Source organism: Camelina sativa, chromosome 11, assembly GCF_000633955.1.
Source record: "Camelina sativa cultivar DH55 chromosome 11, Cs, whole genome shotgun sequence".
In the NCBI taxonomy this organism is placed as follows: Eukaryota; Viridiplantae; Streptophyta; class Magnoliopsida; order Brassicales; family Brassicaceae; genus Camelina; species Camelina sativa.
The window spans coordinates 233,664-245,743 of NC_025695.1; the positions used below are offsets into that span (position 1 = coordinate 233,664).

Consider the following 12,080-nt stretch of genomic DNA (forward strand, 5'->3'; position numbering starts at 1 on the left):
TGAACCATGAGTTCCTCTCTTCAGGTGTATCACGCTTTTTTCTGACCTTATCCTGCATCCATTACACATCACCACATAAGACGAATTCAATGAATACACAGCAATGCAGGATTATAAACACAAGTATTTTACCTTCATGCTTTCTTTTTTTTTGAACTATGAGTTATTGGCTTCCTCTCATCTGGAGCATTACGCTTGTTCTGACCTTGAAGCAACGATCCAGCATTCGTGGTGTACTTGACACCTCTGCCTCCTACCAGGTAATTTTTCAGACAACACAGAATTACCGTCACAATGACTAGTCCAAAGGTCCCCCACCCCTTCGTATGATTGTAGGATACACCAAAAGCAGCCGCTAAACAGCTGGAGGCAAAATCGTAGTCTTCATTGGCACGAAACAGTACCATAGCAAACAGGACATGCAGATAAAACCCAGTAACTATTATGACCGCCAATATTTTGTCTTCAGCTAGCAGATACTTGTCCAGATACGTGAAGAGACCTAGCGTAACAACTTGCCCAAAACTTTTCAGCAACATGTAGATGTTGAAATAAACTGGTTCTTTTTTCTCGTCTCCTGGATCGTTACGTTTCTGGTGACCATATATGGGGATGTAAACCGTCCAACATAGTAACACTAGCTTAAAGGGCACAGAGTAAGATGTAATATCCTCCGAGTCTTTGAATATAATAATCCCAAAAGTCCCATAGCTGGCGAGGAACGTGACCATTGCACAACCTACCAGCAAATTGTCCATGAGGTAGATACTTGTCCTGTAGTCACATAAAGTGTTTTCAAAGTCGTTTCCTGATGGCAGAAGGGTCTCGCTGGCCATTAACAAACGGGAAGCCTTAGAGGGACGACGCACTCGTAGCACTCGTAGCACTCCTGTACTCTTTCCTCCTATCATGTAGTTTTTAAATGAGCACAACAGTAAGGTGACAAGACCTAGAAATAGCTTCTCTGTGACAGTTTCAGAAGCTTCATAGCACATCCCAAACGAAGCGGCGAGAAACCCAAAACAAACATCAAAGTCTTCCCTCATTCTCAGAATCATCATCATGAAGACAAGATGGAGATAGAAGGCTACGCACATCAGTCTCGTCCATAGTAGGTTATTAGCATCTAGATAGTAATCTAGATACGTGAAGAAGCTCATAGTGAGGACTTGGGCACAGCTCTTCTTGATCTGGTAGATGTTGTGATTGTATGAAGCTCTCCGATAATCACTCTCAAACCTCGTTCTTCTCCTACAGTAGGCAAGTATAAAGCCGGACCAGCAGAAAGGGAATATGATGAGGCATGTCCAGAGCAGCGCGATTAAAATCTTAAACCTCGTTCCTGTCCTACAGTGGTCGTTAATCCCGGCTTGGTACAGAAGAACACCAAGACTACATACACTGGTGAAACAAGTCGCTATGGCCAGCAAGGCGAGCAGACTGTTGAGGCTATATATGTTGACTCTCCAAGTTTGCATTTTTTTGTCAAGTACTCTCAATTTACTTCGAAAACCTATATACATATGAGGTCATTGAATCAAAAAGTTGAACCAAATGCTAGTATCATTCTAATAATAACATAACATGAATCTGTGATCAATGAAAAAGAGAACCACAAAAGTCTAAGGATGAACTCTATGAGAGAATAACACATCAATCAGCACAGCTAATGCTCAATCCAGTTCAACCAAAAAAACTCAACAAAGCTAATGGTCAATTAAGCACATTATACGAATCAATGACAAAAAGACTTAGATGAAGATTTGTTTTTTTTGGGAATCGCCAACTATCGATACAAAAACAAGAATTAAAATTATTCGATTTTAAGGGATTAATAAATTACCCATATCGGTAAAGAAGACGAATTGATCTAGCCGTACCAAGAACTGGGAGATTTTTTGTTTTCTTTGCAATCGAGCTGACTGTGATGGAGTAAAATATCGAAGGTGAGGGTCGATGCAATGGAATAACGAAAAAAGTTCGAATTAAGGGATTGATGATTGATTACCCAGCTCGGTGGTGGAGAAGACGACGGATCGATTCAAGCCGTACCAAGAACTGCGAGATTTCTCTTTTTTTTGTGGCCTGTGAGAGTAAAACATAGAAGGTGAGGATCGATGACATGGAAGCACAAGAAGTATCCGAATTGAGGATCGATAGTATTACCAATCTTGGTGGAGAAGACGAAGTGAACATTCAAACTGGGACACTAATTTTGCAATCGCGACTGTGAAAGAGTAAAAAAACAGAATCGGTTTAATGTGTAATCGATTAAAGCACAGGTTACACATGAAACAGAATCGTCGCCCATAAACACAGTTTACCTCACACACAGTCAGGAGGAAGAAGACGAAGTCATAGGTGATTTTGGCGCCAGAAAAAGTTTGTTAGAGTGGTGGTGGAGCCGGAGAAGAGAAGAATAAAGGGCGAGAGGCCTTTCTTAAATATAGGCCTTCACTGTTTTAAGTATATTCGACTATCCAAGAATCGCCCAATGGGCTTAAGGGCTTTTGTAGTGCTCGTATTTGCGGCCCAAAGTGATTAGTTATGTTTTTTTTTTTTTCCGCTTACTTAAAAAAAAATTAAAATCTAAAATATATTTTTTTAGGGTTTAAAGCGCTCTGGAACTGGTCTTTCAATGGCGAACCCTAAATCCGTCGATCCGTCTCTCTGGTGGGATCCTTTTGACTCTCTTCTCACCGACCTTCTCTCTCTGATGACCTTTCTCAACCCATCGTAATCTCTCTCTTCCTCTTCGTATACTTTAATGCGATTTGGGTTTTGGTGTGTGATACAAATTTTGGTTTGTTATCTCAATTTCAGGTGAAGAAGTTGGAGGAAAACCACGTGTGATTCGTCGGAACTGTGTCGATGTTCAAGTCACCGAGTGAGAAATCAGAAGAAGCTTTGAATTCGTATGTAGTCAAGATTAAGGAGCACCAGTTGGTGAAAGATAAAGCGCTTCGAATCAGCTCTCATCTGGTTAGTTTTTTTTGTTCCCATTCTTAAATTTCAATTGAACACGTAAAGAAAACTATATTGGCTTTTTCATATCGGCCTCAAAGCCATAGATTTTTCAATTATACACATTCATATCATTTGTTTCATGTGTAAACTGTGCTTTAATTTCGAATTATTGCTACCTTGACTAAGGCTCAGGGGTATGAGTGAGTGATAATGATGATGTAAGTTGTGTGGGCAACAACACCTTTTTTCTAAAATTTCTGTAATCTTGGCCAGGATCTAGATGAAATCCAATCTTATATCCTCGTGGAAAGATCTATGGATCAGGATTATGGAACTACCGACTCCGTTGCTCAAGAATTCATTGACGTGGTTAGTAGCTTCCTTTCAAAATTCTTTGTGGTGATGTGGTTACATTATTTACGTTATATTCTTTGTAGTAAGTTCTATAGTGAAATGTTGTTATCCTCGTGGAAAGATCTTGCCTACTCTTTTGCTGTCCTTCTGTTCCAATGCTATTCTTGAAGATACTGCTTCAGTATTACGTAGAGCGCCAGTGCCTACTAAAGTGTACAAAGTGTATTCTCATACATTCCTGTAAGTTGTGATTGTGTTGTTCCCTATTTTTCCAGTCTCTCCTAGTTTCAAATGTCTTAACACATATGGGCATCTATAGTTGTGTATACAATTGCTATTAATAAAACAAAAGCTTATTTTCCGATCGTGGAGATACACTTGGTTATCCTTCTATATAGTATCTTGTCTTCGGTATTCCTTTTCTAGCAAATGCCTGTCATAATATTATCCATCACGTGCCGTGTCTTTCCATCCTATTGTTTCTAATGAGGCACTTTATTGAAAGTACTGTCTTAAAAGTTTTTATTTGGAGGAATACATCTTTATTTAAAGTACTGTTTTAAAGCTTTTATTTTGGAGGAATACTTCTTTGTATAAACAAGGCTTAGATAGACGAAGATGCACAATTTTCAAATTTTCTTCATCGTTTTGTGCATTATCTGGCTGCATTCTAGACTTTGCAAAATTGTGATTATCTAACTTCATTCTTACTCTTTCTGCGTAATCTACATGATTGTGGGCTCACAGTTGTTGGATATTTCTTGGTTCTCTGTGTATTTAGCCGCCTGTCACATTTATTCCATAATGTTATTTGTTTTTGTATCTTGCATTTCAGAAATTTACCATGCAACTTTTGGAAGGGAGACTAGAAAATGATGTAGTTTTTGGTCTAGTCGTTTTCTCGCTACAGTATATTCTTGCTAGTCATGAGTATTGGAAATACAATCATGGAAATATGCGTTGGAAAGTGACACTAAAGGTATGCCTTAATCATTAGCTATAGCTCACCCTCTGTATTTACCACCTAACGACAGTGTGGTTATAAGCTTATTGGAGTCAATAGATTTTCATAGTTTTTAATATATATTCTCTGTTTTTTCCGTCGGTGTATGCAGGTCCTTGAGTTGATGAAAACATGTCTCAGATTCAGTAAGTTGTCCACAAAGCTGAGGGATGTTCTCCTTGATATTTTGCTGCATGATGCCTCTGTTCACGGTGCACTGTTCCGGATCGTATGTACGACTACACAAACTTCAGAGGTTTGAATATGCTCTGGAATAGTCTTTCTTCTACTTTCCTAAGAGTCTGATGTGCTTGAATTGATTTGATGATATGTATCCATTGCGGCAGAACCTTTGTTCAAGCCGTTTTGTTGAACCCGCAGAGATTGAAGGATGGCAACTTGCTATAGTCTCCGTTTTGGATGTTTTGAACGCCACACTCTCCCAATTTTTTGAGGTAAAAGCGTCGAGTACATAAAAAGAATAGATAATAGCCATTGTTCAGATATTGAGTATTGCTTTGGCTAGCTATATTTTGGGATCTGTAACACTGTTTCTTTAACTTATATATGTGGGTGGTCATACTCAATTCCTTCCAGGCATTGTAGAATTTGATAGTTTGCGATAATTCTGCTCTCCCTGTATTTAACCAAGCCATGCTGTCATCTACAACAAAACCAATCTCAGTTGTTGCAGCTATTCCTGTATGGACTTCATCCAAATTCGTAGAAGTTGAGGCTTTGACCAATCACATGTCTGAAAACCAAGTATTTCCTTCAGACGATACAGGTTTCTGCTGCTAAAGTACTGTCAAAGTTATTTGCCTAAGCAGATTCATTACAACTCTATATAGTAAGCAATGCAGGCTTTGGTCTAGACAATAAACAGGTTAGAGTTATGTCTTTTTTATCTGTTATCTCTTTATGTTCATGTAGTATATTCTGCAGGCTTTGACTTTGGATGAATGATGGTTTTATATTTAGATTACAGTTTTAAGAAATTCAGTTACCGAGATCGTACTTGATCTATCGGGACAAAATGAAGATCTAGTCGTGTCCACCTTGAAACTACTATCTGTGGCGGCAAGATATCAGGTTGCTTTCCATTCTTTCTTTGATTTACTTGTCACAGGACTATTTAAATTGCTGTTTGTGCTACGCAATTGTGCTTCTTGAAATCATTTAGATTCTCCAGTTTCTCCATACTGAAAATTGTTTCATTTTAATATCCTTTATCTTCAGCCTGCTCTTTTAGTTGCCATATTTGATTCAAACGAAGACTCAGATGCTGGCAACATAAAACAGTTCGGCAAAGATGCCTCCTCATTTCCTGACTGGGCTTATAAATCTCGCTTATTGCACACTATCCTGCAATACGTAGAGAGAGCAACCGATTTTGTCGATAGGTACCTCGAAATACTTTTTAAATCATCTATTAATCAATCTGAATTTCTATATGATATTAGCCGGCAATATTTACGTTATGGTTTAACTTTCTCCAGATACACAAAAATATTACTTGATATCCTGAAAACCCTTTGGCAAGGGGCTGGCCAATACGCGAATATGCTGGAACACGAATATGCTGGAACAGTTTAAGGCATCAAAATAGTTGTGGCAGCAATTTTCCAACATTATATCACAGGCGTCTAAGCTAAAAGATTCGATGGTTGGAAGTTTAGGCAAGAAAGAAATTTCTAAATTGTTTTTGAAATATCAGTGTCAGTCTTCTGTTTTGGAAATTAAGGCTTGCAACATGTTTTTGTACAAGAAGTTGCTGTTTGCGGAGTCACTGACGAATCCATGTGTGGAGCCGAAAGAGAAGGTATATAATGCAGTATCTCCACCCAAAATAACTTGGACAGCTGATTCAGATCCCAAAGATATCTTTTCAAAATGCCTTATCCGGTCAGTTTCTTCTTTAGATGCCGAAAGTGAAATAAACTTCCAAGCGAAGGTACGTATTCCGTTGACCTGGTCGTCTAATTTAGCTTTGTTTATTGAAATTTATAACGCACATTTGTTTTACTTAGAAAGTATAAGCAGTAGAGTTTCACTACCAGTTTACACCTTTTGCTTAGGGGCCTCCATCTTTCGGATAATTGTAATTTGAAAATTTAAATGTCGCTCATTTTTTGCATTAATAGGTTGCTTATTGTACATGTGATTGTGAAACTGGAAGCATCTGGCGCTGGAGCATTGTCTATGGTTTTAATTGGGAAGATCAAACTCATATCAGAAATTGTATGTTCCTTCCTTTCTTCTGGCTCGATCTATTTCTTTGGTCATTTCAACGCCCTTTTCAAAGCCTTGTCATATCTGATTTTGATGCCTGTTTACCAATATGGTGACAGCTTTGTGCTCCACCGGCCTTTTCTGAGTTGTTCAATATTCAAAACTTGGTTATAGATAAGACCTTTGTTCCTTATGTTTTTGCTTTTCCAGCATGCCTTTGCTTATTTTTAAATTCAGTAACGCATTTAGTTTTTTTTAATCTACAATTGACAATGCTTTTCCTTTTATCGTTGATTATTCGTTCTCATGTCACATTTTACTTATAATCCATATGGGTTTTATTGCTAGTGGAGAAAAGGAGTTGATGCCTATGATTTTCAGCGATCTATACTGTCATCTACAAGGAAAACTTGAGAGTCGTAACATCCCAACTGGTCCATTCAAAGAGCTTTTCCAGTTTCTGTTTGGGAGATATATAAACAGAAAACTAATGAGGACCTAAGTATGGCTTTGGGGCACTGTTTGTTCGACACTCAGCAAATAAGGGCTGAATTAGGTATTGATATTTGGGATATCTCTGAGTGGAAGTCATCTAAAACAACAACAGAGGAAATGTTGAGCTACATGCAGAGAGAAAACTCCATGGTTTTACTCTCAACTTCGCAGCTCTCTGTTTTGCATGCATTGATTTCCGTCTTGATACTTCACGCGGATAATGTAAGTTTCTTTTTTCAAATTAGTTTTTCTGAGACTTATCCAGTCATAATACATTTATGGGCTAGATTTTTCTTAGTTTCTACCATTGACTGTTATAACTGATAGCTAACTCAAACGTTGCATGTCCCTCTTTTGGGATCTTAATTTATGAATTTGATACATCTAAATGCTGCCCCTTATGTGCAGTCTCTTGAAGAAACTGCAGCTGTTGAAAGGAAAATGCCTTCTCGAGTCACTCTTTCAAGCATTGATGGAGTGTCTCAAAAATTCTACACCACAGTTGATTCACTTGCCTCTCTCTTGGGATGCGCCAAACAATTGTGTGATAAAAATCTTAATTTACGTACCTCTTAACTAGTAGAGTTAATTATGGGATAAGCATTTTTTTGGATGGGTATTGTTTAATAGGGACTTTCTGTCCGTGATTATAGATTTAGGCTTTTTTTTACTACTAAATGACGAAACTATCCTGCTCACAAATGACACCAACTCTCTCTCTCCTGCTGTTCTCTCTCGCCTCTCCCACAATCGGATAAAAATTTCAGCTCTTAAACTACTTTCAAAGAAGATAATCATTTGGATCTTTGTCCACGCCGGAAAAATCTTCAGAGAATATAGCTTATCCCCATCTTCTATTCTCTCTCTCGCCTCTACTGCAATTGTTTTTTTTTTCTTGGTCTCTACAATGAATGATGGAAATTGGTTGATGAGGAATCTAATCTATGATGGTGATGATGATAGTCGATGTTGGCAATGGCAAGGTGTCGATGTTGGCAAGGAGTCGATGATGGAGTCGCTGTTATCAATCATAAATATGTAATTTTGAAATTTATATTAGATCTGAAAATGTATTGGAAGTTTTGATTCACTTTGTAAACAATCACATAAAAAATTGAGTTTGTTGTTATAGTTTCATAAAAAAAGTTCTTAATTGATTTGATCATTGCCTAAAATTAGAGCCCTTGGATTCACAATACATTATCCCCTTAGGGTTTATATTTCTTTATTCAAAACACAATCAATTGAACCCCTTGGATTTATTGGAGGAGATAGTGTTTTCGACGGAGATGTATTATGAATCAGGGGTGAAGAAGATGGTGGTGATGGATTTGACAGAGATCGGTGTTATTGAAGCGAATCGATTAAAAGCAAACAGAGAACGATGAAAATTGTTGCAGACTGCAGAGCACGGAGAATATGATGCAGAGCAAAATTAAGGGTAGAACAGTCATTTTGCGTAATAGAAAAGCCTAAATCCGCAAGTACGGACAGAAAGGCTCTATATCAAAATTTTTTACGGCACAAAGCCCATTTGAACAATAGCCCCTAACTAGTATGCCAAGTTAAAATTAAATATCAGAAAAAAAAAAAAAAAAAAAAAAGTGGAAGTAATCCCACGTCCCCAACCGCATACGGACCTTGTTAGTTAAGAAAATACTTCAAGAAAATGACAAAATTAATAATCACTACACTATAGTATTATTATCCTTATAGCGCTTCTATTATATTTGACACACACACAAAAAACAAATTGTTATATCATCGCCACATCGCTATTTCTTCCACGTCATTTACAATACCATTAGTGTTAAAAACTCATATGTTTATTAGTCTAAGATAAGTAAGAAAGAAAAACAACAGATAGAATCATTCACCATAACAACTATTCCCATGAGGTTTGATAAATAACGCTTCGCATATATTAATAGTGTTTATGCGCTCGATCTTTCGTAAAACAAAACTACGAATTAGTCTTTTAACTTAGTTGAAAGATTTTTTTTTTTTTAAAGAGAGAGAGTTAGAATTCAATTAATCAAGGTATATATATAATGAATGTGATGAAAAAGTGATATGTGGTTTTATTTTAATTCATATGTAAATGAATTTAACTTTTGTTGCTGATTTGAAGAATCTTGGCCTGTAGCTGAGAGAACCTAACCCTTCTAGAAGAGAGCCATCCATCATCATGCATGAGGTGGTGAGTGATTGATTGTATACCAATAGATGATTATTAAACAAATTGAAATTCAACTACTCTCTCTTTCTCTCTTTTTCGTTTTTTTCCATCTTTTTCAATTAAACCATTTATTTATTTTCGTTTCTACTCACATTTTTTTCCACCTAACTTACCAAATTTCACAATATAGTTCCAACTTTTTTCTTTAACATACTGGTAACCATATTATATATACATGAACAGTAGATACTCTAATTTATTTATTCTCTCATGATAATGTTATTTGTGTTCCGTTGTTCAAATTCTTTTCTGGCATACGAAATTACAACAACAGGAACAGGTATGATTATTATAGTGCTATCGATCGTATTCTAAAAATATACTATACAAAACTAATAGATCCGATCTAGCTGTCCAGATAAAAAAGTGTTAACATTGTCCCAAAAAAATATCTGTTAAGTCTTGGTTTTTCAAGTCTCTAATACTAATAAGAAGTTGGTTAGAGAAAACCAGAAATATTAATTCAAGGTTCTAGAAGGCTAGCTCATTCTTTTATTCAGATTCTCATATTTTTATATAAATATATATGTATTTGTCTTGGTGGTTCTTGTTGTATTGTTTTATACTGAAAATATTAAAGAAATATGAGCATCATCACACACACATATTTTAAACATGAAGTGCTAGTCATCTGATAGAAATTAGTTGAAAATCATGTATATAAGTTACCATGTCCACACATATAATTAGTTATTTGATAATGCTTTGTTTAATTAGCGAGTGATTGTGTGTATTAGGGTTTAGATCTAGATATATTTATTATTGATTAGGAAAAAGAAAAATCAATAATTAAATCCAGTGCAGTCTATATATTAGAGAAAAGACTGTTGACTAGTACAAAACCTTACTATAGTTGACCTGCACTTGTCCAAAAACACTCATTAACTTTACCACCTACCTCCACAACTTAAATTTATCCCTCTTCTTCATTATTGCTGCTACCAAATTATTTTTAAGTATCACCTTTCTTTAGTTAGACCAAATTTTTGTTTGTGACCAATATATATCTGGCGGTAAAAGCCATTGACAAACTTTAGGTTATACTGAATTTCAGGTTTTCTACATATGCTGTAATTTTTATTTTCTTTTCTTTTCTTTCCTACTAGTCTTATTGCAAACGTCATTGCGAGTACCTACGAGTTGCAAAAAACAAATATTTACTAGTTGTACTAATTAAATGGGTTGAAGTTAAAGATCCATTTGTCTCTCAATAAATATAAACACCGTGAATTGACATATATATATTTATATCTTCAAAATTTGCTTATCTATACTATACTTTGTACACATTAAAAGAAATTCGCATAATGTAAAAAAGGAAGAGATCAACACAAAGTCGCTAGATAATTTATTATTATGTAATTATATACTGTAGCGATTACTGTACGTCTGTAAATAAGCACATGAAATTTCTTTAATAAACATTTCTAAAATATTAAATTGTTGTCATGATTTGTTTAAAATGTCATAGCTTTCTCAAAAGACCATGATGCCATATATGTCAAGCTTCTCACTTATTGTACCAAAACGAAAGGCCACCATACACTACTCATTCAAATCCATCCCACCAACTCACATCTAGAAGCAATTACAAGTTCAGCTCTCTTTCTCTCTCCTCCCCTATCATCTAGAAGCAATATATATATATATATATATATATATGTATATCCTTGTCTAGCTTTAAGTCAAAACCCTATATAAACTATACACCAAAGCTTTGAACCTTCAACCAAACCCCAAAATCCAAGTGCCCCACCAAATGCTTCAATCCTCTTCCACTAGACAAAAAAAAAACAACTTAATCCCTTTATACCCTTTTAGCTAGCCAAAACCCTCATCAATAAAAGACAATCCCCAATATATATAAAATAACAAGAAGAATTTGATCATATTGTCTATATATAAGATTTTGTATCAATACATCAAGAAATAAGATCTCTAGAAAAAAAAAGAAAAAAAAAAGTATGGGAAGGTCACCATGTTGTGAGAAAGCTCACACAAACAAAGGAGCATGGACGAAAGAAGAGGACGAGAGGCTCGTAGCTTACATTAAAGCTCATGGCGAAGGCTGCTGGAGATCTCTTCCCAAAGCCGCTGGACTTCTTCGGTGTGGTAAAAGCTGCCGTCTCCGGTGGATCAACTATCTCCGGCCTGACCTTAAGCGTGGAAACTTCACCGAGGAAGAGGACGAACTCATCATCAAGCTCCATAGCCTTCTTGGCAACAAGTGAGTATACACCTTTATTAATTATAAGTCTCTATATATGGACTTAATTAATTAACTATAGTATATGGTACGTTTAATCAATTTCCAAAGTCTAAAGGATAGGATATTATTTAATTGTTGATATATAGATGGTCGCTTATTGCCGGGAGATTACCAGGAAGAACAGATAACGAGATTAAGAACTACTGGAACACACATATAAGAAGAAAGCTTATAAACAGAGGGATTGATCCAACGACTCATAGACCAATCCAAGAATCATCAGCTTCTCAAGATTCTAAACCTACACAAGTAGAACCAGTTACGAGTAACACCATTAATATCTCCTTCGCTTCTGCTCCAAAGGTCGAAACGTTCCAAGAAACTGTAAGTTTTCCGGGGAAGTCAGAGAAAATCTCAATGCTTACGTTCAAAGAGGAGAAAAACGAGTGCCAAGTTGAAGAAAAGTTCCCAGATTTGAATCTTGAGCTCAGAATCAGTCTTCCTGATGATGTTGATCGCCGTCAAGGCTTAGTGGGACGCGGGAAGTCAACAACGCCACGTTGTTTCAAGTGCAGCTTAGG

General features: G+C 36.3%; 2 protein-coding genes across 5 annotated transcripts in view; both read left to right on the plus strand.

The window, feature by feature from the left end:
• LOC104720776 lies at nucleotides 2,605–8,198 on the plus strand. Of its 4 annotated transcripts, none has more exons than XR_756755.1 (14): nucleotides 2,605–2,736; nucleotides 2,824–2,982; nucleotides 3,241–3,336; nucleotides 3,405–3,561; nucleotides 4,157–4,300; nucleotides 4,437–4,580; nucleotides 4,672–4,779; nucleotides 4,922–5,210; nucleotides 5,306–5,416; nucleotides 5,564–5,727; nucleotides 5,824–6,278; nucleotides 6,469–6,565; nucleotides 6,905–7,273; nucleotides 7,460–8,198. XR_756755.1 is itself a non-coding variant. In XM_010438656.1 (9 exons), exons 2-7 carry the CDS (start codon nucleotides 2,872–2,874, stop codon nucleotides 5,049–5,051), a joined length of 645 nt encoding a protein of 214 aa, XP_010436958.1. In that variant the 5' UTR covers nucleotides 2,605–2,736; nucleotides 2,824–2,871; the 3' UTR covers nucleotides 5,052–5,210; nucleotides 5,306–5,416; nucleotides 5,564–5,731. The 4 variants fall into 4 exon arrangements, 1 of the variants encoding a protein (XP_010436958.1); XR_756758.1 differs by having other exon boundaries at nucleotides 5,313–5,416; XR_756757.1 differs by having other exon boundaries at nucleotides 3,417–3,561.
• Nucleotides 10,988–12,080, plus strand: part of LOC104720777 (transcription repressor MYB4) — an 8,320-nt gene continuing 7,227 nt past the window's right edge. The window contains exons 1-2 of the mRNA XM_010438658.2: nucleotides 10,988–11,517; nucleotides 11,646–11,971. Coding sequence (XP_010436960.1) covers nucleotides 11,255–11,517; nucleotides 11,646–11,971 — 589 coding nt within the window. The 5' untranslated portion in view covers nucleotides 10,988–11,254. The remainder of the gene's footprint in view (nucleotides 11,518–11,645; nucleotides 11,972–12,080) is intronic.